We start from the raw sequence: 27,720 nt of genomic DNA on the forward strand, positions 1-27,720 counted from the left end.
CCTCCTTCACTCTTTCTTAACCTGCTTTACTCATCTCCTTGTCTTCTTAACATGCCTACTTCCCTCGTCTCCTTCATGTGATTCCTTTCGCTCAGTTCCTTCCGTTGTCTCCTTAACACATCGTCTCTCACTCATATCTAGCCTCCTTTCAGCAAATCCTTTACTTGTCTTCAATATGAGTCACTTCTTGTTCTCATCTCATTCACTTAGTTTTCCCCTTCACACATTCTTGCCTCCTTTGCTCATCTCCTTGTCTCCTAAATGTGTCTCCTCCGTCTGTCTCTTTAATGTGATTCCTTTGCCTCCTTGTTTTCTTCACTAATCTTCTTTACTCAATTTGTGTGTAACTCTTTCTTGCCACCTTCACTCATCTCCTTGTCTCCTGAATGTGTCTCCTGTGCTGGTTTCCTCATCTCCTTCATTTCTCCTTCTCTTGTCTCCTAAATGTGCATTTAAGCATGTATCCTTCATTGCTTTACTTCACTCAGTCTTTTCTCCTTCATTGTATTTGTGCCTTCTTCACTCATTTCCTTGTCTCCTTCACGTCCCTTCACATTTCTCCTTGTTTCCTTGGGTCGCCTCCTTCACTCATTCTCGCCTCCTTCACTCATGTCCTCGTCTCCTTCACTTGTTTCATATTGTTTCTCTCTTGTGTCTCCTTTTCTCATGTCCTTGCGTCCTTCCTTACCCTCTTCTTTTTCAGTCGTGTCTTCGTCACCTTCCTCATCTCCACCCCCTGCTCCTCCTCCTTTTCCCTAATCGTCAAGCCTTCTCGCCGCCGGCGTGCGTTTTTTTTTGTTGGGGACTGCAACTTGTTCTCGCTGTCCTGCGCACTTGATTTAGTTTGTAGCTGGGATACAGCGAGCATCGACGGACGACATGACTCTCCGGCAACAAGGAGCGTTTTTCTGTCTCTTTCTCTTTCTTTGCTCCCGGAATGGTAAGTTGAAACCAACTCTTGACGTCTTTGTGTGTGTGTGTGTAAATGTACTTTGATGTGCTGACTTTGAAATTAATTACGCAGTTTTGTGTTGTAACTTGTTGGCGTCAAGTCACCCCCAGGATGGCACAGTTCATTTAAAAGATAATTCACGTGCATTTCCATCATATACGCACTTTATATAACACACCTGTGTCTATATTTAATAAGGTTTTAACACAGCAGAAAGTCGTGCTTTTGGCAAATGCGTTGAAAGTGTGGTTAATTTACGCAATTAGCCTGCGAATACGCAGCTTTGATCATCATCATTTCGTCCTTTTATCAAACGTTGCCAATGCCTTTGATGAATAATCACAAGAATCTATATTATTTCGGTCCAAATTCACGAGGAGAGAAATTTTACAAGCACGGAGACAGTCATGCGTCACGTTATCACCTGGTGAACTAGACATTAATTGTAATACGGCACTAGAGTATGTCGTTGAGTGAATATAATCCATTTATACCTCTTTTTTCCCCCCATTTCTTCATGAAAATTGCCTCACTGTCACGGATTTATGACTTGTTTTAACGTGTGTTTATTACTGTACACTATTGCTTAAAACAGCATATTACAAACATGGTGTTGAGGCCTAAAATGGAGTCGTCTGAGTCCAGCATTACTTAATGTATAGTATTATTTCTTGTTATGTTTCATTGTAATGGAAATGCTTAAAAGTATTTTCGTACCGTTTATGTCCAAACTGCCAATTATTGCCAACACGCTAAAATTCACACATTATTCTTGTGTTGTAAGAGACTGCATCCTTGCCAACAGGGTAAATATATCTCTCCCCCAAAATTCCAGCAGCCGATTATTGTGTTGTAGTACTTAATAGTAGTAGTAGTTAATCCAAACTAGCCACCTTGTAAGACATTTAACACGTGGGATGTGTAATTTGAATTAAAGTAGCATTCCCTTGACTCATTAGAGCCTCAATGGTGCAGTATTTTGGTTGTTGATGATGGAGGTTTGGCACGTACTGAACAGCAAACTGCCAAAATATTCCCCTGGACTCACTAAAGACTTTGACTCATGTCTGGCTTTTTTTTGGGTGCTTGCGATCAGCGGTTACATCTCATTAAATGTGGGTTCAAGTCCATTTATTCAATAATGCTATTAACGGCGATTAATGGCTATTATCCATCGGATACAGGGGGTGGGGTGGACACTCTGCTGTGTTGTTGTCATGAAGCAAATACAGCAGAGAGAGCCTTTAAACGGCAACAATGTTGTAATCCGATCATAAACGCACCTCACAAAAGCTTATCTTTATGAAATCTCACAGGATTTTTGTCATTTCCTGTGAGCATCTTAGTTCTTAAATAAATGTGTAAAAAGAAACAGTTCTCCAAGCATTAATGCAAAAAGTTAAATACAACGGAACAGTACAGTTCTTTCACGTACCACACCTTGGGAATCACCGACTTATCTGAACATATGTATATTTCCGATTCACTAGTGGTCTGACTTGGGAACAGATGACATTTGTGTTAGTTTCTATGTGATTAAAAATATGAGCAAATCAAAAGATGGAGCATCGTACCAGAGCGTGTTGTTTTGGACCACAGAGCTTCCGCTTTGCAATGTGTTATTCCTATCATCTGACGAAATGTGATGACTTTTCCTCCCTGACCCGTGAGCCGCAGAATTTAAAGTAAATGTCATTTAAAAACAGACGTCTTGTAACTGTAGCCGGCTTTTACTGAACACAAACAACTAGACGCGATACTGGAGGTCCCCTTGCAATGGGGCAACACTCGCCTTATCCTTATTTCTCCTCCCTAAATCCCTGTTTTTGACTCTATCAGCCTTGTCTTAATTAGGTTTACCACAACCTAATCCTCGTCTTCCCTTCTACCTCCTTCGGAGACGGACTAAAGCCGTCTGTTTTGGGATTAGCTCCACGGTTGCTGATGGAGAAGCCGCTGAACGAGGTTCTTGTCAAAAGTGGAGACGTCACACAAATGGGTCTTGGGGAGCACTTATCTTAATACAATTTCTGGCCACAGGAGCATTTTTTTTCTGCATGGAAGCAAAACCATGGCAGATATGACAATTCAGGTAAAGTAGCTCAAGGCTGACCAGTATTGATTCCTCAGACCGGTGTTCATCAGCATGATGGCCATGTTGTCCGACGAGCATGATATTGTTCATTAAATCAGCAGCACAGCTTTCACGGTGACATTTACAAAACACAGTGGCCGTAAAAAAGCGGGCGCACTTGCGCCGTACCATTAAGAAACTCTGTACTTCAATCATGCTTCATGGGCTGCCTCTGAGCTCAGCGACATCCTTCAAGTTAAAATATGGGAGACAGCTGCACGCCGTTGCAGTTGTTCAACGTATGGAGTCTGAGAGTGCGGTGTTTTTATGAGCCAAAACATGTTGTGGCATACACAAAAAGCTCAGTAAATAATATCGGATGTGTATGCTTGCAATGGGAATGCTTTTGAACACCAATCCCATTTGAAAGGGCCGTGATTGTTTAAGGTTTGGTTTGTTCTTTACTTTTGACATCACAGGCTGAATGTCACATGACCAAACCCAGGTGATCCATGATGTTCATTCGCTGAGCCCTTAGGCGCTGTGATGCCATTTTCAGTCGACAGCAAGTGGCAGTAGTACAAGCCACAATGGCCGTTGTTGGTAACACAAACCAAATTCGTAAATCGAACTGTGCCCGTCATATTATCACTAAGCTATGCTAATGCAGTAGTAAAGTTATAATTACTGTCAATATTTGGACAAAAAAAACACTCGTGGGCCATGAATATAATAAATCAAATTAAAAACCGGCAGTATGGCAACTGACTTGCCGCAGCGTTAACTAGTTTATTGCCCTACGTTGCCCTCCATGAACCAGGAAGTAGCATGCTAAGTAAGTTTTGTTTTATGTTATCTGTTTGACCTTGGTGGAGGTTTGCTCTCCAAATGATATTCTTCTTAATTGGCTAGTTTGTTAAGAAAAGTCTCCTTTGAACACCTTGTTACATGGTCACATGATGTGTTATGCGAATGTTAGCTTTTACCCTTCTTAGTGATGACCGTGACTTTTTCAAAACGTTACGTCAGCATTAAAAACAGTACGTATGGTGATTGATTGAGTGTGCCTTCCTGTGCCACAAGATGACATAATCTTGCACTGCTGCGCAAGCTAGTTCATGACATATTGTTTGTAACCCTGTAGGTCAATGCAGTCATAAACCGAAGTCTGATTTTGGTGATGATCCAAATACATTCTTTTTATGATTCGCCGTTACAGTCCAGGTGCGTCCGGGCCAAGTGGGGCAGTAAACCGTGAAATATGGCACTTTAAAAGATTGTTGTACACCAATTTTGGAATGCCATATTACCGCCTGCTGAATACGATGGCCTGCAGTACCTCAAATATTTAAAATCATAACAATCAGACGTTTAGAATTGTTCCAGCCTTGGTGGAGGTCTCGTGCTTAACTACATGTCTTTCCAGTATCGATGGAAATAGCCACTTACTTGAATTAAGTTTTTATTATATTTTGTGTGGATCAAATCAGTTTAATCAGGAAGGGAAAAAAAATCGCTGACTATTTTATTCCTCCGAGTAAATCATCTCAATGTAAATATTGGCTGATCTCTCCGTGACCCCGCCTCCGCGCCTTCCGTGCGTCTCGGCATCCTCGGCTGAGTGCCCGAGGATGCCTTGGTAGCGCCGCCGCGCTCGTGTGGGCGACGCAGGAAGTGTGCAGCTGTTAGCCGCAGTTGTTCACCGGGGATTAGTGCCGTTAGCCTGAGTGATAGCCGCGACTGACAGCCATGCAATCTAATGCACCGCCTCATTGTTTTCATTAAAGAGAGTGCGCCGCGGTGATGCGGAGACAATGGTGTAATACCACTGAATTAAGTGCGGCCTCCTGTGCGTCACTCAAACACAACACCTGTAATTAATTGGACTTTTCGATGGATATTTCCGGAAATCTGATGAGAGAAGCAATTGCGTTGAGGACTGACTGTCAAAGGAGAAATGGCGTTGCTACTAAAACACTTCCAGTAAGTGATGGTTGGCATGAAGGAAGGTTGATATGTTTAAAAGAGACATACTAAAATGTGTTGTATTTGTCCTCATTCAACACCATCTTGTAGCGGTTCGCTTCAAAGCAGGTTTCCCAAACTCGCACCTAAAAATCTGGACAGTAAAATAGCTTACAGAACTTCACCGTCGCAGTAGACAACCGTGACTCATTTTAAAAGCCCGGCTCAAATGAATCTTTATGTTTTTGGACAATCAAAGCCTAAGACTGTGTGGCTTTTTTTTCAAGGCCTTGTGTGTGTGCGTGTGTGTGTGTGTGTGTATGCGCGCTCCTCAGTAGATGGGCTGATGTCAGAGCGGGATTTCATATCCAGCAGCAGCTGCCTGTGTAGTTTGATCCTACGCCTTCCGGGAGGGAATTTCACTCCCGTATTGACTACCACCTCGGTGCCACGGAAGCGCCCGGAACGTTCCTCCTTGCCGCTTGTAGTCCTTTATTCAAAGCGCAGCATTTGGAAACGGTGGTAAAATCCATACGACGTGCCCTTGAGATGATAAGACCTGTTTTGGGAGTTTGAGATAGCATACTCAGCCTTCGACGAGACGACTCATGTTTCTGCCAGTTGCAATCTTTCCCTTCATTTAGTAGTTAAAAAAAAAGTACAATGTGAACACCATTACTTATTCTCTTAAAGTGCCCCTGGGGAAACACATCGGCTCTTTTTCTGGATTTGGCTGTTCGGCTCGCACAGTTTGAATTGTTTGCTCAGAAGTGTCAAGCGAATTGCGGTTTGTGTGGTTTTTCTCTGCTCCCTTCTTTTTCGCTAGAGCATTGAGCCTCGGGCAAATATTCGCCGTGACGCTTGTTTGTAGTTTAAGATCTACTTACTCACTAGTTGTGTTGACAGACAGTCTGTCCGGGCGAGATGACACGCTAGTGCTTCATCTTTTTACACTCAAAAAAACAGCAACATATTATCAGAGAATACTTGTAAGCAACGCAAAAGGGAACATAAACAAGATAGCAAGGGAGAAACGAAGAACTGTTGCACAGTGACCCAGATATAACTACATCCACGGCGGCGGGATGCCAGACTGACTTTTAATGGCGGGAAAGTCGAGAGACTCATAAATTATGCTTTGATAAACATAGTGCAGAGCAATAAATGTAGTCTTTTGATTTGTTGATGAACAGTAATCATGTATTCTTGCTTATGAACGTCAGAATGGTACATGGGAATTCAACTTCAGAGGCTCTATTTACCGTATTTTCCGCACTAAAAGGTGCACCTAAAAGCTTTCAATTTTCTTAAAAGCTCACAGCGCGCCTTAATATCCGATGCGCCTTGTGTGTGGTCATTTCGGTAATATTTCGTCTCCAAAATGGCTCCTTGATAGAGACATGCTGACAACGCAGAGTTCAAACTTAAGACGATCGGTTACGCATTTCAACACGGAAATTGAGCAGCGGCAAAAGGGTTCAACGGTGTCACTGCTTTATTAAATCAGTTTTACTGACATCTGATCGTTCTGTTGGTGTTTCCTTGAGCATGGCTCCATCTAGTGGATGCATTGTAGATTACGTCTTATAATGCAGTGTGCCCAATGTATGAAAAAAAAATTACAAAATAGGCCATTCATTGAAGGTGCGCCTCATAATCCAGTGCGCCTTTTAGTGTGGAAAATATGGTCATGAAAAAAAAAATATGACTACAGTTTTTCTAAAGTTGAATTAAAAATAGAAATACAACACTAGGAAGAATAACAATTATTACAGTCGTTTATTTAATCTGTGATAGAAACAATATGACGCGCGCACGCTTTATGGGGACAAGTCCAAGTTTTGCTTTCTTTGTTCTCTTAACATGATCTCGGCGCAATTCAAGATTGAAAGGACTCTCATTTGCTGCATTTCGGCATGAGGCAGGTTTGGCCCAAGCGGTTCTTGTTCAACTCGTCATCGGCGAAAGTGGCCATCTGCGCGTGACGTCCCTTCATATTTGGAGGACCCATCTGTGGGACACATGGCACTCTCTTGGGCTGCGATTCAATTCTTGGCATAAAGTCCCTCCAGTGTCAGACCGACAGACAACCCCCCCCCCAAAAAAAACAAAAAACCCCAAAAAACCACCCTCCTTCATTAAGAGGCCTCTCCCGTCTCTCTTCCTGAGCCAGCAAACAGAGATTAACCGGCAGCTGCGCACATCTGACGCCTCCACTGTCGCATGAGGTACACTCCTCATGTTGCACAGAAACTGGACACCACAATAGTGCGGGACATTCCCGCCTTTTCTGATCCGTGACCCCCCCCCCCTCCTTTCCCAGGCCCCTTACCCCTCACCACCACTCCCCAAATCCTCTATGTCTTCGCACACCTCTCTCATGCCCCTCCCTCCTTCTTGCCATGCTCTTTTCTGAGGTTGTTTGGCTTTCTGGGTGCAGTTGATGAGCCCGGGAATGTTTACTTAGCTCCGAAGGCTTGACAAGATCAAGCAACACGGAAGAAAGAGAAGCATGTGGGTAAAAGTAGGAATAAACTTCATGAATGTAGGATAGCACTAGTTTGGAAGAAAAGAAATACCAACCCTTAACCCATCCAGATTTTGTCATTGCCTTGCCATTGTTCCGTCTGCAAAAAAAAAATACCCTACCACGTGTTGGTTGGACCAGCGTGAAAAGAGTGTTAATTCCCTCGAGATGCTTCTGATCCTAACTGAGCAGTATCTTAACTCCCATCAAATGCAAATTGTCGTGTGGCCAAGGTGCTTTAATTGCAGATTGGGTTCGTTTGTTAGTGAGCCAGCAGGTAAACACAAAAAGCACAGAGACTCACCTCCTTAATCTTCCCCTTCTGTGTTGCCCGCCACTTCTAACTAAATAATCAAGGTGACAAGAGAGCCCCTTCTTTTTTGAAATTGGCTTTGCAGAGTAAATTACACCGCAGGAAAGTTTTACCGGGAGGCAACCAGCACAAAGCCAATCATCAACGTTGCTGCTGAGTTGAGGCTTTCTGTAAAACAAGCCGTGATGAACTCTCGTCACTCCAGCTGGCTGGAAAAGAACACATTCCCCCCCTCCTAAATCCTCAGGGCTCCAAAAGTGTGAAACGTGACCCCCGGTAGCATTATGTCAGAGTTGCACTTATGTCTTGAAGTTCGGCTCACTTGTAATGGATAGGAGGCATGTTTCTTCCCGGGACAAAGCCGATGCCACCGAACCGTCTCCCATTTTATTTGCTCAAGGCATCCCCTCGGACGTCATCATTGTTCCGAGGAATGCCGAGTCGTCCGCTAGCTTTTGTTCCCCCGTGTTAATGTCAAACAGCAAAAAGTGACCAGCGTGAACCTGGGGACTGTGAAGCGGCTTGTTAAAATATATTTATGTACAATTCAGCTTTACTGGGATTGAGTTACAGCGGGATGTATCGAGTGCCGGTGATTTAAGTCAGAAAATAGGAAGTTAAACATTTGCTGTGACTTGTTCGGGGCAAAGAGCACAGAAGAGCCATTCAGTGAAAAATGAGTAACTATAATTTGTTATTTTTGAAAGGACACAGCCTCTGCCGGTAGCACTCGTGCTTGGTTGAGTCTTCCGACTGAATCACAAAAGGAGAAAATTTCAATCTTACGAAGGTTCATTCATTCATCTTCCATACCGCTTGATCCTCACTAGGGTCGCGGGGGGTGCTGGAGCCCATTCCAGCCGTCTCCGGGCAGTAGGCGGGGGACATCCTGAATCGGTTGCCAGCCAATCGCAGGGCACACATAGACGAACAACCATCCACGCTCACACTCACTCCTAGGGACAATTCAGAGTGTTCAATCAGCCTGCCGTGCATGTTTTCGGAATGTGGGAGGAAACCGCAGCACCCGGAGAAAACCCACGCAGGCCCGGGGAGAACATGCAAACTCCACACAGGGAGGCCGGAGCTGGAATCGAACCCGGTACCTCTGCACTGTGAATCCGACGTGTTAACCACTGGACTACCGGGCCGCCTTCTTACGAAGGTGTCATCCAAAATTATTATTTCGTAGTTGTGCAAAAAAAACCTGGACCTCACGCATAATTAATCATGCAAAATCTATTTTGATCTGCTGACTCGAACAATCGACAGGATGATTGATAGATTATTTGAGACAAAAAATATTTGAACTATAGTTATATGGGCTTTTCCTCCTGTGTCCCCCCAAAAATGCCCAATTTTGAACGCTTGCGTTTTCTGTTTTCACAAGGCTAGCGTGACATAGCCAAAATAATGAACATGATTTGCATCCATTTTCAGTTCACCTACAGAAAGTGTTCACCTAATCAATAAATTAGCGACTTAGCAACCTCCAAAAAAAAAGTTTCTCCTGAAGTTTGCGATGCCTGGCACGCCGCCAGTCGCCCGCCCGTCACCGCGCCGCCGTCAGCATCTGTTGTCAAATTAAAAATGACGCCAGCTAGAACGCCGACTTTGAAGTCAGAAAGACATCGCCGTGCGCGGATTCTACATGTGCGCATGAATATTCATGCCAACCCCGAGGCTAACCAAAGTGTTTTCCTATTGTGCTAATGAGCTGCGCTATGCCACGAATGCCACATAACGTTATAGCCGGCTGACTGTTTTCACCCCCGCTGATTAATCCCATCATTACCGTAAACGGCGCAGCCCATCTATTGGTTTACATTCTTAATGAGCTTTTCTTGCCCTTCCATCAAGTCGTCTCACCGCGGAGCAAACTCTCTCGGCTAGGAGATCGCGGACAGGTTCATATGGTAGCGGCTCTCAAAATGTTTTGCTTTACCCCGTAGGCTCGACTATCACAGTCAGATTTATGTCACCTATCGTGTTTTGAAGGGTTACTCTCCCCCCGCGGCTGATTCATTGTGCAGGCCTATTTCTTTTTGTCTCTCTCTTCGGTTCGGTTATCAGTTTCAGGGTATTTGTTTGGCAGATTCCCCAGAGGGCTAATCTCTTTAAGTGTCTCTCTGGAGCACTAAACTAAGAGAGGGGGAAAAAAAAAACCAAGATGGTTGCGGAATATCATCGGCAACTGTTGATTTACGATATCTGCAGACTGTCTGTTCCTTGTCACGGTCTTAAATCACGGTAATCTTACGACTTGAACGCAGCCGTGACAGAGGTCCCTGAAAAGCAGTAAATATTCGCAATTGATGGGATGAAACCAGTCACGTTTTTTGACTTGGGGCTCATTGTAAATTTTCGATTTCGTCCAGTGTTTGTATTTGAAATGCCGTTTGAAAAACACCCTATCCAGCTGGCGCAGATGAGAAATGCTCAATCCGAAGACCACTGAAGGCATACATATTTGGAGTTCAAACCCAAATTGCTGTGAACGGAGTTCAGACTTAATTTGTACCAGATGTCATGAAAGTAGATTTTTACCACACGAATGACGAGAAAAGCTGCCAAAGAGCTGCGCCTGACTTAAAAAGAAAAAGATGTGCTTGCTAAATCACAAGCGTTGGTTAAATTGATTTCTATCTGGATCTGTCGAGAAAAGCCTCCGGGTCCTGATCAACACCGGAATCTACCTGTTGAGGACCTCTAAACTAAATTAACCCAGATGATTGTTTTAGCTTTTTAAAAAAAAAATTTTTACCAGCGCTTTTTAAGTTAGCCACCTGTCTCGGCCCTGGATGCTCTGTTAAACATCCGTCGAGAAGAGAATCATGTAAAACTGCGTTGGGTTTAAATGGGGCGCAACTTCCATCCATCCCTTCTATCGTAGTTATTTTCTGTTGAGCGTCGATTTCGAGCTTTGTGACAGTTACCGAAACCATTGCCGTGCAGTTGATAACGGGCCATGGGTTGATTTCCATTCCTGGGAAAAGATGAACAAATTGGGGGCAGCCTCACCGTCTTGAGAAGGAACAGGAGAGCAGGCTTTGTTCTCAGATAACAATCCCACACTCACCGGTGAGTCACAATTAGGATTTTGTGAGCCGACAGGACTTTGCGGGTAATTTAGCGCCTGCCGGACACGGCCAATGTCTTTTGAAAACGTGCTTGTGATGAAAGCCGGAATGTGATCCACCTCTGCGGCTCAAGTTTAGTGTTAGGAATCTACCTTCGGGGGTTCTCTCTCTCTCTCTCTCCTCCCATCAACTGAAGAATGAAGAGTCCAAACTAAAATCAGCTTCGCCTGTCTAAGATGTGCTGGAGTGTGTGATTAGTGGGGTGACTCGGTCTCGAAAAGAAGACGGACATCACAGACATGATGAAGTACTTTCTAGATTGTCTTTAATCAACGCAAAGCATGTCTGTCCCAAGTCTTTAAATTGCTGCGTATGTCCTCATCATACGCATTTATATTAATTAAGCAGACCCCATCCAGAGCTACTTTTAAAAAGCAATGAAGGCGCTGCAGAGTCAAAAGTCAACATTTCCTTCATATACCTTGCAGTACACTGCTGAAATGGAATAACACATTCAACTGGATTAAAAAAACGTATGGAAATATTTTGAGAAACTGTGGCCAAATAAAGGTGAAAAAATGCTGACAGTGAGTAAGCCTGACTCTGCAAGGTCCCCTGAAGGGCTGGAGGACTCATGACGCCATGGGCTTCCTCGGCTTCCAGCCAGGTTGGCATCTGCTGCCCAGCGGAGGTCCGGAACACTGATAGGGACCGGATTGAAATCCTTAAAGACAGCGTTGCTTGTTAAAGACCCAGAGCGTCATTAGTGTCATATTATTGTAGATAGCTTTGTCATCATGTGGTGCGACTTGCAGTCGGTAAAAGGCCAAATGATGTTGGCTGTAAATAATCTTAGTTAAGTTGTCAAAATAGAGCCGGATTTAAAAATATCAGTTACAACATTAATCAGGATCATTTACTCCCTGACTGGTCAAAGTGGCTCCTGTGAAGTTTCCAACTTCCAGGCCGTGATGGAAATGTATTCAGCTATTCTACGCTTGTCCAACGGCTGAAAATGAAAGTGGTTCCGAGGAAATGAAAAAGATTCTACGTGGTGAGAGAATGGCGACCCGTGTGTAAAATTGCTGGACTTGCCCTTTAATACGAACCGGTCATGCTGTCCTCGCCGCTGACAGGTTCCTTTCAAATATCTTCACCTCAGAAAACTTCCCAGAGTTGACTCAAATAGACAAGGAGTTAACTTTACTCATTTTCTGGTCAGCTTCACTTCCTCGCTGTTCAGTCGATCATCGCTAAGCTGCTAATTAGTCATTTTGTAGACTTCATCAAACTATTTTTCTCTAGATTGTTACTATAAATGTATATATATAAATAAAATAAACAGCAAATATTGTTTCCGCGTGTTTTTACCTCTCCCAGCGCAGTCTTGAATATACTTTGACCTTGTGTTAAACATATGCTAGCATTCTGGTAGATTCTGATGCGCTAGCTCCACTAGCTAGCTTTGCATCCATTTGACGGTTTCCAAGAATCTTCACAACTTAAGTCGTTGATCCCAGTTGGCTTTGTCCGTTTCAACTGGGGGGCGGTCGTAACAGTGTTTGATAGACTTTCATTTAAAAACTGCTGACGACTAAGCAATGATTTAGGTCAGAACAATAGGAAATGCCAAAATAACAACGGTCGCCTTTATCAAAGACAATCCAATCCTCATTTGCTGTCTCGTGAAAATACTCCAAACTTGGCCCGGAAACACTGTCGCATCAGATAGGATAGCTTGAGAAAGTGTCGTGATTGAATAAGATCAGCCCTCCTTTCATTAAAGCGAGAGCGCGGATGTAATTGACTTAAGCAGGCCCGACAGGAACAGACATCAAAAGGCTGTTTATTTCCCTTAATATCATCAGACTTAATAACGCTCCGTGTGCGCGGTCTCGTCACGAAACCGAATCCGTCGCGAGATACTCTGGAGTCGCCGAGTTGATTCCTGAGGTCGTCTTAGTTGATAGATCAAGGCGCCCGCTCTGCCACTTTGAACTTGACATTTCAAAAAGGCGGAGAGGATAAAGCGACGCTAACATGTCAAATCCTCCCTCCCCTGCTCCCTCGACCCTCTTATTGGACGCTGTTAAAAGATCTCATGAAAGAGAAGGGGATTTTCGCTGCATAGTTTTAGCTTTTAGGTGGTACCCTACAACGGTTTCTAGCTCGTCTTTCCCGCAATGCCGTGAGGACTGCACGTGCGACTCTGTGGCGCAACGGTAGCGCGTCTGACTCCAGATCAGAAGGTTGCGTGTTCAAATCACGTCAGAGTCAAGGGTACTCAAAAACTTGTCTCCCTTTTGGGGCAGAGGTGCTGTGATCTTCAATTGTTCAATATTGGTGTGGGGGGGGTAACTGCAGCCTGGACTGAGGCATAATTAGTTACTCATTCTGTGAAACTTTATTGTTTTATCTTGTTCAATGTTATTTTTTGTTTCACAGGTGTGTATGCGTGTGTGAATAAGCATGTGGGTGGTCCCGTGATAATGCTCTACTAAGTCTACCCCCCTCCCCCAGCTCCCTGCAAGTATCACCAGCACTCCTTCCGCTCTTCCCACTGTTCCTCGCACTCCTTCCCACAAATCACTTGACAAATGAGCCGCCCACATGTGTTGTTGGAGCGCCCCCTCCGCGCCCCCCCCAACCCCACCCCTTCCCCTATCACCCTCCTCCTCACAAACACTCTCAATGGGAATAGGGGGCAACGTTCTCATTGTTCCCAGCTGCCCTGCGTTAAAGTGTACCGCACCCCCCTCTCCATCATCTGCGACCCAGCGGGACACAGTGCCCCACCAGACTACTGGGAAACCAGTCATAACCACACGCCCGGGCTCAAGGTCTTGGCACACAGCCCGCAGCCAGCATATTAAACAAGTCGTGGATGTTTGTCTCAGCCCAGTCCTGAGAAAAGGGAGTATCGTATGAGGAAATCTCCACAAAGATCGAAAGATAAGTTTCATATAAAAGCTTACAAATTGCAACGTTTACTCCTTCAAAGTAATCCCCCCTGGAGTCAAACTCGCTGCCACTGTGTTTCAAGGAAAACAAAATGGCGAATTTGTTGTGTCAATACTCGTCGGTTTTAGATCCGCAGGAGGTTGTGAGTAAGGCAACGTGATTTTCAGCAGTGGCCCCCCGCCGGCTGTGTTTACCCAACAAGCCAGCTTATTGGGGAGAAATGTAAAATCAAAAAAAATAAACACTCGGTAGTCAACCCATAAATGAATTTGTTCAAGGAAGTTCCCTGTTGGAAATGGTGTTGTCAAGGAATGGTGTTGTTGCTGCTTTTTGTCTGCGGGACAAGCGGGAGTAAAGCGCAATTGCCACCAGTTTCCAGAGTTGTAAAAAATCCCTCTGTCTCAAAGTCTTCAAAATGGCTTTGCAATGTTTTGGAACATCTGCAATCCTCCACTCGCGACAAGCCCACCATGTGCTTTGTTTTCATCCCGTCCCCGCCCTACTCCGCGGGCGTCCCTGCCCCCACTTGCTGCCTGTCCAGCTTGCACTTGTCTTCAAATCTCACAGAAGGAATGATTTACCGGCCAACTAGACAAAACAGCGCAGTCAAAAGGCCAATCAGTTCCAAACATCTTTCCGTCGTAGACATTTTTTTTCCCCCCCAAGTCTGATGTTATCATCGACGTACTTATCCAACCCTTCACCGGCCCTGTTTGAATGCAGTTTCTGTTTCCTTTTGGGATCTTATACTCACTCATAGATAATTTTCATTTAACTTGTCAAAGAAAATTATGGAGAGTTAGCTACCGCGGTGCGGCCATCGCACTTGTGTCCTGTGATGGCAATTGTGCTGTTGAATCATGTATGTGTCTGAGGGGTCTTCAGGGGGCGCTGGCCTGGGCGTCGGGAGTAGCCTCTCTCCCTCATTATCACAGCAGTGCACCTGATCGCTCTGCTATTCTCTTTGAGAGCGTTAAGGTTCTCAGCGGGATATTGCAGTGGGGTTTTGCCATTTTGATCCAGATGAATTAGGTGTGGCGCGCTCGGCCGACAGCTTCCCTCACGTCTGGTTGACGGGATAAAAGGAGTAGGAGTACAGGAGCCAGGCTATTGTTGCTCGGGACAGGAGAGGCATCAATGCTAATATGCAGACACAAACGGGAACGGCATCGTGCTCGGGCAGTGGACACAATGGAAACAGATGGTTGTCTCTAATGAGTACAGCTCATAATTAAATGACATGTTAATTCCTCATTGAAAATATTCAGTTTGTTTTCGTAATTGGGATGATTTGTTTTTATACAGCACTGCCCGAGCCCATGTTTTTTTTTTTTTTTTGTGCAGCTTGGGCCGTTTTAATCGAATTCTAGTTTATTTTCTCCCCTCGGTGTGCTTTGTTTGAACATGTGTAAAACACGAATTAAAATTTGGTACGTCAAATGTAGACGTAAGGCTGGGGAGGGAGTTGGCAAACTCACATAAATTGACGAGTCCAAAATCTCCGTCTCAAAACTATAATTCACCACCGTTTGGCCAATGCGTGTTAAGGCCACAGACATTCTGTTGCAAACTCACGCATTCACTCAGGGACTTAACTGACAGTTAGGAAATAAAGAAAGAAAAACAACCCCGAGGTTTGATGTGGCTTTAAATTACCCAAGTAATTGATGGAGTAATCGATTAAAAAGATTTGTTCGCGGCAGCCCGATTTCAAAGACATTTATTCACACTTGACAGGGACTCCAGTCGCAATGCTACATGGACCAACGTTAAAATTTTCCTCATGTCTTTTATTTCCAGCCTCTGGTCTGATGACAAACAGCCATCAATTCTATTCACCTTTAAAAATTCCTTTTGATTGCTCCAGTGGAGGCGACCCTGCGGATGGCTGAGGGCGAAAGCGGAATGACTCGAAACGTATGTTGCAAGGATATTCAGTGTTGTGACGTGGACCATAGGGGCCGGCCCGCATAACAAGGCCTTTGTTGGAAAAAGTCAACGTGCTGTCGTCACAGCTTTGATTGCAAAAGAGGCCTGCGATAAGGTTGCAATAACAGCCTGAGCCTCATAGCTTCATGCCCCGTCTTTCACTCCCTTTATCAAATAGTGTAGAAACCGCCGCATTTTCTTCAGCTTGACACATTTGTTAGTTCTTTCGTCATTCTGTTGGCACTGCGATTAAAAAAAAAACAAGCAGCTGATTGTCACAAAGCATTCCTCAAGGGTGAAGGGTTGGACTCGGAGTAATAACATGTTAACTCCGCATTTCTGTGTTTAAGCCATGAGGGTCCAATGTGACACCACCCACCCACTCCCATCTAACGAACATTTTTTTTTTCACCGCTAAGTGAGTACTGATGTGCGAATTTGACTGCAGGCTTGCCCACTTGTTTACGGTGTATCGATTGCCAAAAGACCCCACATGACCCCTCCGCCCCCACCCCACCCACCCTTGTAGTTAAGACTGCGTTGCGTCTGTTGACCTTTAATTAGCCAACCTGCATCTGCGGAGCCAACTGCATGCCCGAACCCTAGCGCGGTGGAGGCGGGTCCATTGATGGCAACACATCAGATACAAGCATGAATAAAACATCCATGTTTCTCCCTTTAATGAAGTCTCGCCCACCGGGTGCGATGTTCAAAAATTTATGGAGTTGCCTGAGAAGTTTGCCAGCTAGCAGGAATAATTTACAATTCCTCAAAAGCCAGCGAACATCGGCGGACTTTTTGTGTGAGGTGGATGGGCCGCGGGGATTTTGGTCCGTATTTACGCCGATGTTTTGGGTATTGGCATGCCGAGAAATAAGTGGTTGCATGGAATTAAAATAGAAGAAGAAAAGCGAGCATCCAAGTACATTACATTTTTTAACAAATATAATTTCAAATCAAATGTACTGCGGTGGATCAAAACAATAAAACGGAGTCACTGTAATATATAATATAATATAATATGTTATATAATAATATAATAACACCTTTAACATTTAATTTGGTGATTCTTTTGCATACCACTAGAGGGAGCCCACATACCCCCAGTGATCAGCGATGCACCACACTGAATGGTTGTCAGCTAATCTTCTGGCCCGCTAAAAAGCATAAATGAAAAGAAAGCACTTTTTAGTGTTTGTTCCATTTCTTGTTTTTTTTTTTTTAAACCTTTTTTCACTGGATGGCGACGACATGCAAATCTGAGTGGTCCACACCTGAAGGGCGTCTCCCCTCCCTCCCCCTGAACATCAATCAGCAGTTTGCAGGGCTGTGACCGGCAGCTGTGCGGTGCTGCATGAAAGAGAAGATGATTGCATAAAGAGCTTCCTTTGAGGAGATTTCTTGCACTTCCCTACCTCTCTTCTGCCAAAGAGTAAAGAAAAGTGAACTCGCTCACGGCTGCAGACACGAGAACAGACTGCGAGGAGATTTGTGCCACATTGTGCTCCCGAAAGCCCCTAGCTATGACAAGGACCCCTCGTCTCTCTCCTCCATGTGTGTGTGTGTGTGTGTGTGTCTTCTCTTTGATGTCAGACAATGCACTTTGTCCACCAGGTGTTCAACAGCACACCAGCCCTGTGCATAAAGAACTCCTCCTGCCTCTCAGGCGCACTTTTATGCTAGCTCTTTGCACCATCTGAGGGAGCCTCTCTAGATACATTTACACAGCGACACTCTGTCGCACAAGGCACGCTCCAAGTAAGAGGATCTCCTGAAAAGTATGAATAAATTGTCGCGAAAGCGAAAATATGGCACATGTTTGAATATGAATCAACTAAAGTGTTCTTTAATCAATACAGAGCATGACATAAGAGATATTCATTCATTTTTTTGCTTTGTTCCTGAATTCTGTAATCCTTCCATCTTGTGACCCCGCACTGACTCCACTTTTGCCTGGTTGCCTACTTGCCGGAAAGACAAGAGGAAGGTTTTAAGAAGATGCTAAAATTAGAACGTGACAGAGACGTGACGCAGCGGCACTCTGCGGATACTGGAGCTCGGAGAACCGTTATTACGGGAAATGTTTATTATCTCACAAGTGTCTTAGCTCATTTCATGGCTTGCCAGCCACGTGAAGGATTAGAAGGAGCTTGTGTCTGAGGTGACTTGGGCCTCTTATCAGCGGCAGGGGTGCAGATCGACCGCAGGCCTAAGCTGACAGCCTTAATCAAACCAGGAAGCCAATAATGGTGACCATTCTGATTAGCTTCCCGGGCAATTGTCTGCGTGAATGAGCCACCGTGTGCGTACGGACGTTCCCTTTAAGTAGCTATCACCAAACCCTGTTATTTCTATCTCATTTGTTTTGCAGCCTAATTGTGCAAGCCGCACATCATTTCGCAGTGCAGAAGGACCGAAAAACAGTTGGTCACGTCTTTGTATTCATTTGTCGCTGTTTTTTTTTTTTTTGCTTGAGTCAGTTTCAACATAATTTGATGTTTGTGGAAAATAATCGCCACTTCATGCGCATGGATATACATTCACAAGTGTATGCGGAAGTTTTGAAATAATTAACAGTTTCCAATTTTGCTAGGGAGTTCTTAATGTTGGACTTTTCACCTGTGGTTCCCTTAAATGTCTGCTATGAAAGGCTGCATTGTGCGTTTGGTGGCGTGGGTTATCTTGTGCAGTGATAAGCGATCAGACTGCAGGCCCGATCCTGTCAGCGCACTCAAATAATCGTTATTTTTTTTTCTTTTTTTTTTTTTTTTAAATGAATCAGCTTGGCCTCAGACAAGGCATATAAAGAATGTGCACACACAACACACACACACACACACACACACAAACTCACACACACTCACACTGGCGGGACTTTTGGGTGTCAGGGTCCACAGATCATGGCTCATGCGTATTTGTGCTGTAGTCCGTGCCACATAAAGGCACAACAGGAATAGATAAGAACCAGACCCGGCCGGGTTGGCTGTGGAAGCCAAATCCCCGGCAACCCCCTGGCGCTAATCGGATTAGCCAAAAAGTTTTAGCGACGCGGCCCCAAAGAGCAACAACATTTTTTACACTGACTTCTGTGACATATTTTGCCCTGCGGCATGCGTAATCTGTTCCTCAAAGGCGCCTTGTCATTTTTTTTGTCTAACGAAACAACAATTTAAGCGCAGCATGAACTGATGTTCACCTCTTGTGCTGCGGGTTGGTGCGATTGTGTGAGTGTGTGAGAGAGAGAGCGCGAAGGGATGCGGTTCACCCAGGTGGGGGAACAATAGCTCACCCGTCGTCTGAGAAATGGTTGGCTGAGCACAGGCCGGACCGAGGAAGGGAGGGGAAGGGAGAAAAACGGGAGTTGCTACAAGGATTGGGGCAGAGCCAGGCAGGGAAAAACGAACTGCTGATGGGGGTGCAGTCTGCTGAATGGGGGCCACTGGGTGGGGACGGGCGTCTCAAAGCTCCTTTCATGCTTGGTCTGGTTTAGCAAAGGCTGAAAACACGGACGAGGACACCAAGGTCCAGCTCTTGTTAGTGGCCGTCACATTTTCTCTGCACAATATTAACATTTTCCGAATATTAAAAGTTAGTTTGAGACCCATACAATGAAAAAAATAACAATGTTAGAATAACCAGTAATGTAACATAGCGAATTCAAAAAACCGAACCAAACAATCCAGTGGCTTTGAGGGAAATGATCAATGGAAATAAAAGCGTTAGATCTGACGATGTAAGAGGAGCACAAGAGTGTCCTCCACCATCCCGCATAACTCCCGTGAGCCAGATTCAATAGAATATGGGGCCAAAATGTTTTCTTTTTCACCGTGTGTGAAATAAAAGCAGCCAAGTCCAACACGGCTGGAGAACAACTTGGCTCGGGGATTCAACAGTCCGGTGTCAGCCTGGCGAGTCGCCTCTTTCGCCTAAATTCCCCACGATGATGTCTGGGAAACTGTTTTTGTGGCCAAGACGTGTCAGTCAGCCAGGCGGAAGGAAACGAGACGGAAAAAAAAAGTACACCATGTGGACAAGAAGCCCTTTCTTTGTTCCGCTTCTGTTCTTGTCTGTCTTGTGCCAAAAACTGGTGCGAAGGCTAGCTTTTAGGGTTAGCGTACAAATTAGCAATGCAACGACTGAATTTGAACACTGTACTTTGGTGTGTGTGTGTGTTTCAGCGTGGGCCAGGGTGGAAGTGACGATGCGCAAGAGCGTCGAGGTGTACCTGGGCGACTCGGCCGAGATCCCTTGCCAGTACAATTTCACCGAAGCCAACAGCGTTCCCAGATTTGTCATGATCCAGTGGTTTGTGGTGAGTGGTGCCGGGAACAACACAAGCTCTCGTCTATGTGGGACTGTCCAACTGTGCAAGAAGGATTACGCTCATCTCTTCACTTTCACTCAAGAGTGTGCCCTGAATGTAATGAGCAACTCCAAACTAGACTGGACATATGTATTCCCACCCATTGCCTCCTTTTCATTATTTGAGGCAATTGGCCAAGGCTGTAAGCATTGAGCTAATACATGCTACATAAACCATTGCTAGGCGCTCATTGGTCAAGTATTTTATACTTTATTTATTACTTCATTAACTCTCCATATGTGTTGCTACTGTATGTTTTCAAATATCAGTGGCTTAAATGGTTATGACTACCACAACATCAATGCTAGTTACATTAACCCGTCCGATGGTGTTTTACGTTTTGTGTTAGCATTAAGCTAGCTGACATTTATGCGGCGAAATGATGTGGTTCGGTTAAAATAAACAATGTGTTTTTGAGACTGGTTCTTTTGGAAGAATCGAAAGGTAACGCAACACACACAAACACACACACACACACACACACACTCAAAGTTAATTATGATCTGATATTTAGTCCCTTATTGATCAATGTTGTATCACTCTAATATTTCAGGATACATAGATTTGAATTGACAGCACTACACTGTTTAGCTCTGGACAGGGCGGTATTATTCTCCACCGTCACCACTTTGCTGTTGTCGTGCTCAGTTTTCTGCTTGCCATCAGGCTTTTCTTGGGTAAAGTGTGTCACCATCCAGATGAAGTTAATACAGCCTTATTTTCCTCCATGGTGACTGTTTTTTTTTTTTTTAGTGTGTCTATCTGACCGATGCGTTCAATTCACCATGGTTTTTGCTGTTTTCCATACTGTTGCGATACGCTGTGACGCATCGAAAATTCGTCTGCAGAAGGACCAAGTCAGCAGCTCACGGATTCGCATCTACTACGGCGATGACGACAACCAAATCGTGGATGAGGACACGGAGTACACCGGTCGCATCCAGGTGACTTCAGACCAGCACGGAACTCAGCTCACCATCCAGGAAGTGCAGCTGTCTGACCAGCGGGAGTTCATCTGTCAGGTGAACGGCCTGTCCGCCGGCACCACGGAGAGCAAGACTCACCTCAGCGTGTTTGGTGAGGAAGCACGGTGACACAGTGTTGACAACAGCTGATATTTGTCGGGAGCTCATTGAAATAGCTCAATGAATTTGTTCCAGCTCCTCCGGAAGCTCCGGTCATCAAGGGTGTCCAAGGAGGAATATCTGTGACCAATGAGATGCCCTCAAAGGTGAGCCCCACCAGCTTTACGAGGCTAGACACCTTGATACTCAGTATATCCTGACATGCTTTTCACCATGACTCTGCTTTAAGGTGGCCACATGTGAGGCCCGGAACGGTTTTCCCAAATCCAACATCACCTGGTACAGGAACAACATTCCACTGGTGTCTTCAGCGGGACGTAAGTTAGGGAGCCAATGTTGGAACACTCCTGATGTCTGCAATTTGGAATTTGTCGCACGTGATCTCTGAGTTTGAACTGTCACAATATGGCAATTATTTGATATACCAGGTTTATGATCTTGTTGACGCAGCAGCGTATGATTACATCACAAGGCACAAGTAGGCTCGCTCAGTTAGCGCTGTTTGATGTATAAAACTCGATGTTAGCATGCTATGCAACTTCAGTCCTTAAGTTTTTTTTTTTTTTAATTCAAAAGGGGAAATTGTGACTGTGCCTCCCGCAGGTGTGAACGTGTGGACCGGCGACACGGTGGAGTCAACCGGCTTGTATTCGGTACACAGCACGCTGGAGTACCGGGTGCTCAAGGAGGACAAGGATGCTAACTTTTCCTGCGAGGTCAGCTTCTTCGTGCCTGGCGCCATCAGGACCGCCGAGTCCGTCAGCGTCGGCGTCACCGTTCACTGTAAGTTGTATGCCACGGAGGCTGTGCGATGAACACGCTGTTTATACAGTTGGTACTTGACTGACACGCGCCCCAGCTGACGAGTTTTTCAGTTTTCAAGCCGTGACTTGGTCAATTGTATCATGCCAGCTAAAATTTGAGTCGGAGGCGAGCGTCAGATACCCCGCCAAAAGTAGCCTGTCATTCAAAGTGCCATTTCAACACTTTTCTGCCGTCAGGTTCTTGCCAAGTGTTCTGTACCACACATTTGAAGAGCCATATTAGCTTTGTGTTGGTCCATTGTTTTTGGAACAGTAACACAGTTGCGGTCAGAGCCAAACGCAGTCGGTGCTGGCAGCCTCATGGAAATGATCTTGTTAATGGGACTTTACAAGCATGCTGAGTAAGACTGTTTAACTTGACTGGGTGTGTGTTTGTGCGCGCGTCTCCATGTGTGTGTGTGTGTGTACGCGCCCGCACAGACCCAGCCACCATGGTGGAGCTGTGGAGGGAGTCGCCTGAGGGATTGATCAAGGAGGGGGATACTGTGGAGCTGCGTTGCCAGGGCGATGGCAACCCCACGCCGACCTTCATCTTCAGCAGGGCGCGAGTAAGAATAGAAGCCCTTCTCTCTGCCGAAAAAAAGTCCCCCCGCCCGAGATAGCACTGACATGCAAAAGACGCGCCGGGAATGTTTTTGATATGCAGAGCTGGCCGGACCCCCACGTCGACGTGAACGTGCAAAGGTCTGCGGAGGCCTCGTCTGATTTGACCTTGCAGAGTCAATCTGGGCTGTAAGACGCTGACGGGCTTCGGGGCTGGAGCCGGTTCCCATGTCAAACACAAAACCATTGTGTTTGCTCTGCCAATTAGGTCATCGCGACTTGCAGTGTGAAACTGTGAGAAACAGGAAGAACATTGAGCTGTGCGCATTAATTACAGTGGAGCCTTAGAAGTCAATTACAGTCGTCAAATTCCTACACAAGGTGCATTGGAATGTTATGCTATGCATTGCTGAAAAATATTTTCTACCAGAAGACACAATAGCCTGTAAATCCATCCATTTTTTTCCCCCAAGAATCTCTTTGTGAAAGAGATGAATGATTCCTCCAGCCACTGAGTTGACCTGCCAGAATCTTTGAAATATTGTTCAACTTTAGGCTAGCGAACAAAATGTGAAATCCGTCTCTTGGTTTGAGTGTGACAGTTCGACATCTTTGCGGCAGGAATCCGGCGCGGACGAGGACTTGGACAGCCGCGGCAACGTCTTGATGCTGCAGGCGGTGTCACGAAGAGACCGCGGCCTCTACCGTTGCCGACCGCGGGATGGCACCTCACACGATGATGTCAAAGGAGAGATGGAGCTCAACGTGCACTGTGAGAAAACAGCACACACACACACACACACACACACACACACACACAGACAAGTGTCCAGGCTGTGCGAATAAATTAACATAATTATGTACCAAGAACTCATTATCATTAATCACGCAAACTACATCCAGCAGCGGTTGTTATCACATTATTAGAATGAAAGATTTCAATAGAAAACCTTTTAGACGGCCCTTATTTAACCCGACAGCGTGTCCCTCTGTCCCGTGTCCCATGTGCGTGCTGTGTTCAGACCTGGACCCTGCGGTGGTGGTACCGAAAGAATCTGAGGCTATGTTAAAAGGGGAAGATTTGACTGCCTCGTGCAACGCTCTGTCTTCCCTGAAAACATCGACGGTCTGGTACAAGGTTTGTTGCTCTCCATTATATTTCAAAGTAGTTCCTCTGGGACGTTTAGTGACTCAGCTGTATAGCGGAGGGCCAACAATGACCAGTGGATAATTTTGCAAGAAGGTGAAGCGGTTTTACCAGTATACAGCAAACCCCACTCCATCGCAATTTCCTGGATTTGGTACAGTGTGTGTGTGTATGTGCGTGTGTGCAGGACAGTAAGGTAGTGGGCGTAGGAAATACGCTACACCTGCAGGACGCCACCTACGAAACGGCGGGCGAGTACGTGTGCGAGGTGACCGTTCCCACCCTGCCCACCCTGCACACCAGCGGCTCCGTCCACATCGTCGTCCACGGTCAGTCATCCCAAACGCACCTCTGAAAAAGTCACCCCGACCCCGTGCCACATACTTGTGTATCATTGCGGTCGTCCGTCTGCGTATTTGTGTGTGTGTGTGTACACAGGTGGTCCTCAGCTGGTGGGCGATGAGCAGGAGGTGCATCTGGAGGAGGTAGTTGGCAAGACGGTCAACCTCAGCTGCGAGGCACGTGGCCACCCCGCACCCGGCATCACGTGGAGCTTCGACGGTAGCCAGGTGACTCAGCGCCGCTTTCGAGAGGGGCAGATGTGCGACGCTTCTCTCATTCGCTGACATGCGCTTTCTCTCCGCAGAGCTGGCACGAGGTGTTCAGCGAGTCCGGCGACCACATGACCTACAGCGTGGTGTCTGTCCCCGTCAATTCGGACATCAGAGCCATGTGCAACACCTCCAACGACCTTGGCATTGACTTCAGAGCTTTCAGCATCAAAGCCAGTAAGCGAGGTCTCACTCTGTATCACCAACTACCGATACAACAAAGCACGGACTAACATACACCTCATCCAAGAATCCATATTCAGCCATACATTTTTGGAACATGTTCACCCCCCCCCCCCAAAAAAAAAAATACACCGTATATCAAAGGCACATTTCCATTCCCCTTTAAACACAGTTGAATCTCCAAATTCGAACCTAATCTAACAAAAGTTTTGTTGTCAATTTTATCATTGCCTATAGATTACCACAAGATGGCAGCAAAGCACTAATTGTCTTTAAATGAAACTCCTGGACTCACCTCCATATAGTTCCTTACCACCAAAGTGCCACAAGATGGCGACAAGAGCACACACTTTTGTCCAAATGAAGCTCCTCAATTCACTTCAAACCGAGTTGCTTGGCACCAAAGTCATTCTTTTACTCCTTTGACCAGAGTAGAAAGGCCGGTGTCGGCGGGCAATCGCAACATTGTGGGCGAAGCGTGAGACGAGTGTGTGAAGTAGCGTGTAAAAAAAGCGTGTTGTTCTACTTGTTCACAGTTCCCCTGGTCACTTCCAGCGCTGCCTTCTCTCCCGGTAAGATGGTCGTACTGCTCGCTCTCTCGCTCGCTCACTCATTTTATGGTCTGCTCACCAAAACGCTGTCTGTGTCCTCCTCCGCCTCCTCCTCCTCCTTTGACAGTGAAAGGCTTTGAGGACCTCCTCCATGCCTTATTGATGATCTCTCTTTCTGGGACTCTCGTCGGCTTCGCTCGCAGAGCCTTTCGGTTGGCCCGCGGGCTGATTAAATATTCTCTTTTGCGTAGACAGAACTTCACAGCCCTTTGAATGACTGAGTGAAAATTCTCACTAATTACGGGATCTTGTGAAGCAGCATGCGGTCGATTCGCACCTTTTGCAGCGCATGAAATCACCCCCCCCCAAAAAAAACATTTTGTTTTTACAAAGCGATTTTAGTTGCTGTGGAAATTGCTGACAGTACTTAATTCTAATCCAAGAAGAGATTTGATTGAGATCATGAAACCAAACCCGTATTCCCACTTGATTAGGCACATTGGATTATTGTGGCGTTTCCTGACGAAGTGGCCTATGAGTATGTTTTAAATGCAGAGACAAACAGCACAACCTCTGTGGGTTTTAGTCCAGCTATTACTATTCATAAATTCAGTAAGAATACAAAATGCTGATGTGGATAGTTTTATTTGGGAAAAAGAAAGCATTCCAAGTTTCAAAATGCTCCCACAACACATACGGTCCACATTAAAAAGAAAATTTAAATACATCTACTGCACTTTGCGACAATCATTATTTCTGCTCTGTTTGTTTTGCTGCTCTATTTATTATTATTATTATTATTTGCATTTGTGTCAAAACTAGGGATGGGCATGATTATTAATCAATGATCAGGAAAATTATTCACCAAATGTGGCAGAAAGGGGAAAGGAGAATAAAATGCTATTAGGAAGGAAAAATAATAATTCCAATTGCAATCACTGAGATAAAGTGAAATGCCCATCCTAAGTTAAAAATGTATTTTTGTTGCCAACAAAAGCTCGAGAGATGAAATTGTGATTATGCGCGTGGTTCTTGTGTGTGTATTTGTGTAGCAGAGGGCAGTGGCGTGATCATTGTGGTCATCATCCTGTGTCTGCTGCTGCTCGCCATCCTGGGCAGTGTGATTTACTTCCTCCACAAGAAGGGCAAGATCCCGTGCGGGCGCTCGGGGAAGCAGGACATGTGAGTGGCTCACGTCTTAGGCAAGCCTGTCCCGGCCTTCGCCAGCGCGCTTCTAAAATGCTACCCCCCCACTGCCCTTCGTCAGCTCCAAAGAGAAGACCGCCAAAGATGACATCGTGGTGGAGATGAAGAACAACGCCAATGCCAAGAGTGAGGACACGGTGCTCCTCAAAGCAGTCAACGGAGACAAAAATGGCACAAATGAGCAGGTAACTTTTTATTTTATTTTTAGGAGCTTGAAATTGTCAATAAATACAAAAAAAAAATGGAGAAATGTCAGGGCACTACATTTCTAATTTAGTGGGGATAAAGATCAAAACAAAGATTTTGGAAAATGGATACTTTAAAAACGTGAAGAATAAAGTTGTAATTTGATGAGGAAAATCTTGTTTGTATTATCAGTACAAAGTTAGAAGTGAAACCGTTACAAACATTTCCGAATGTTGCAATATTGCGAGAAAAAAAAAATCTGACTGTTACGGGAGACACATTTATGAGAATTTAATAGTAATTTCACGAGAAAAAAAAAGTTTAAAAACGTTTACACTCGATTAACGTCACTGTGTGTGTTCATCCAGTGAAGGAGCAGTGGAGGAGCTCATCTGAGACCAGCAGGGACTCTAATCACACATTCCCACCTTCATACACTTCAGTATTTACACACACACATGCACACACACACGCACACACACAATCTTTTGAGTGAATGTTTTTCATTTTCTAAAAGTTCATCCGTCGTTTGCCCTTTGTTTCATCATCACTTCGCCATCAAAGTGTACATATTATATATATATTTTGTTATTTAAGATATTCACACACAAAATACACACACACACACTCGTTTCACACTGCTGTCAAGCCAGTTTTTCTCCTTTTCCCCTCGTACTGTTTGTAAATATGTCAGTGGACTGATGCCTGCGGATTTCAAAGAGGTTAGCGATCCGCTTTGCCCGGTTTTGTTTGTTTTTGAGATTTCTGCGGAATACACTGAATATGTTTGTATGTATTTTACTTGTGTTGTGTTCCACCAATGTTGCGTGTTTAAAATTGTTCACAAGCGTGCTTACATTTGTTCATAAGTGGTACTTTCATGACGGTACTTTTGAAGAGAAGTTTTCAATTTGATGCAGGCACACTGACGCCCCCGCTGGGCCCGTTTTTTGTGAATGTCATGTAGCGTTTTTATTTTTTTGGTGAATTTTTTGTAATTTTTTTTAATAACTTTTTTTCCACTCTCATGCGATGATGTCATGCTCTGCTGCGTTCCAGAAAACTGCACACTAGGGGAAACATTGTTCATATTTTGTGTTTTATTTCCCTCTACAAAAGAAGTGTGTAAATTAAGTACAGTTTATGTGATTCTTTGACGCTTGCGTTTTTTTCCAAATAAGGTTTTTGCAAGAAAATGCCAAATAAAAAGTTTTTTTCAA

General features: G+C 45.0%; 1 protein-coding gene and 1 non-coding gene across 3 annotated transcripts; both read left to right on the forward strand.

Moving 5' to 3' along the window:
* Positions 1–719: 719 nt before the first annotated feature.
* Positions 720–27,720, forward strand: mcama (melanoma cell adhesion molecule a). 2 transcript variants are annotated; one of them, XM_052047272.1, is made up of 16 exons: positions 720–940; positions 19,980–20,113; positions 21,013–21,241; positions 21,325–21,395; positions 21,479–21,566; positions 21,853–22,032; positions 22,494–22,621; positions 23,238–23,388; positions 23,639–23,754; positions 23,951–24,092; positions 24,202–24,332; positions 24,410–24,551; positions 25,094–25,129; positions 26,164–26,290; positions 26,376–26,499; positions 26,869–27,720. In XM_052047272.1, exons 1-16 carry the CDS (start codon positions 880–882, stop codon positions 26,869–26,871), a joined length of 1,863 nt encoding a protein of 620 aa, XP_051903232.1. In that variant the 5' UTR covers positions 720–879; the 3' UTR covers positions 26,872–27,720. The 2 variants fall into 2 exon arrangements, with proteins under 2 accessions (XP_051903232.1, XP_051903231.1); XM_052047271.1 differs by having other exon boundaries at positions 723–940; positions 26,161–26,290.
* trnaw-cca (transfer RNA tryptophan (anticodon CCA)) lies at positions 13,117–13,188 on the forward strand. The gene has a single exon. It is a non-coding gene; the product is annotated as a tRNA-Trp (tRNA).

The sequence above is a fragment of the Hippocampus zosterae genome, chromosome 16, assembly GCF_025434085.1.
Source record: "Hippocampus zosterae strain Florida chromosome 16, ASM2543408v3, whole genome shotgun sequence".
NCBI classification, from domain to species: domain Eukaryota; kingdom Metazoa; phylum Chordata; class Actinopteri; order Syngnathiformes; family Syngnathidae; genus Hippocampus; species Hippocampus zosterae.

Coding starts and splice junctions, on each gene's coding strand:
- mcama (XM_052047271.1), top strand. CDS start 880: ATGACTCTCCGGCAACAAGGAGCGTTTTTCTGTCTCTTTCTCTTTCTT. Junction 25,130..26,160: donor CAGCGCTGCCTTCTCTCCCG/GTAAGATGGTCG, acceptor GTATTTGTGTAG/CAGAGGGCAGTGGCGTGATC. Junction 26,291..26,375: donor CGCTCGGGGAAGCAGGACAT/GTGAGTGGCTCA, acceptor GCCCTTCGTCAG/CTCCAAAGAGAAGACCGCCA.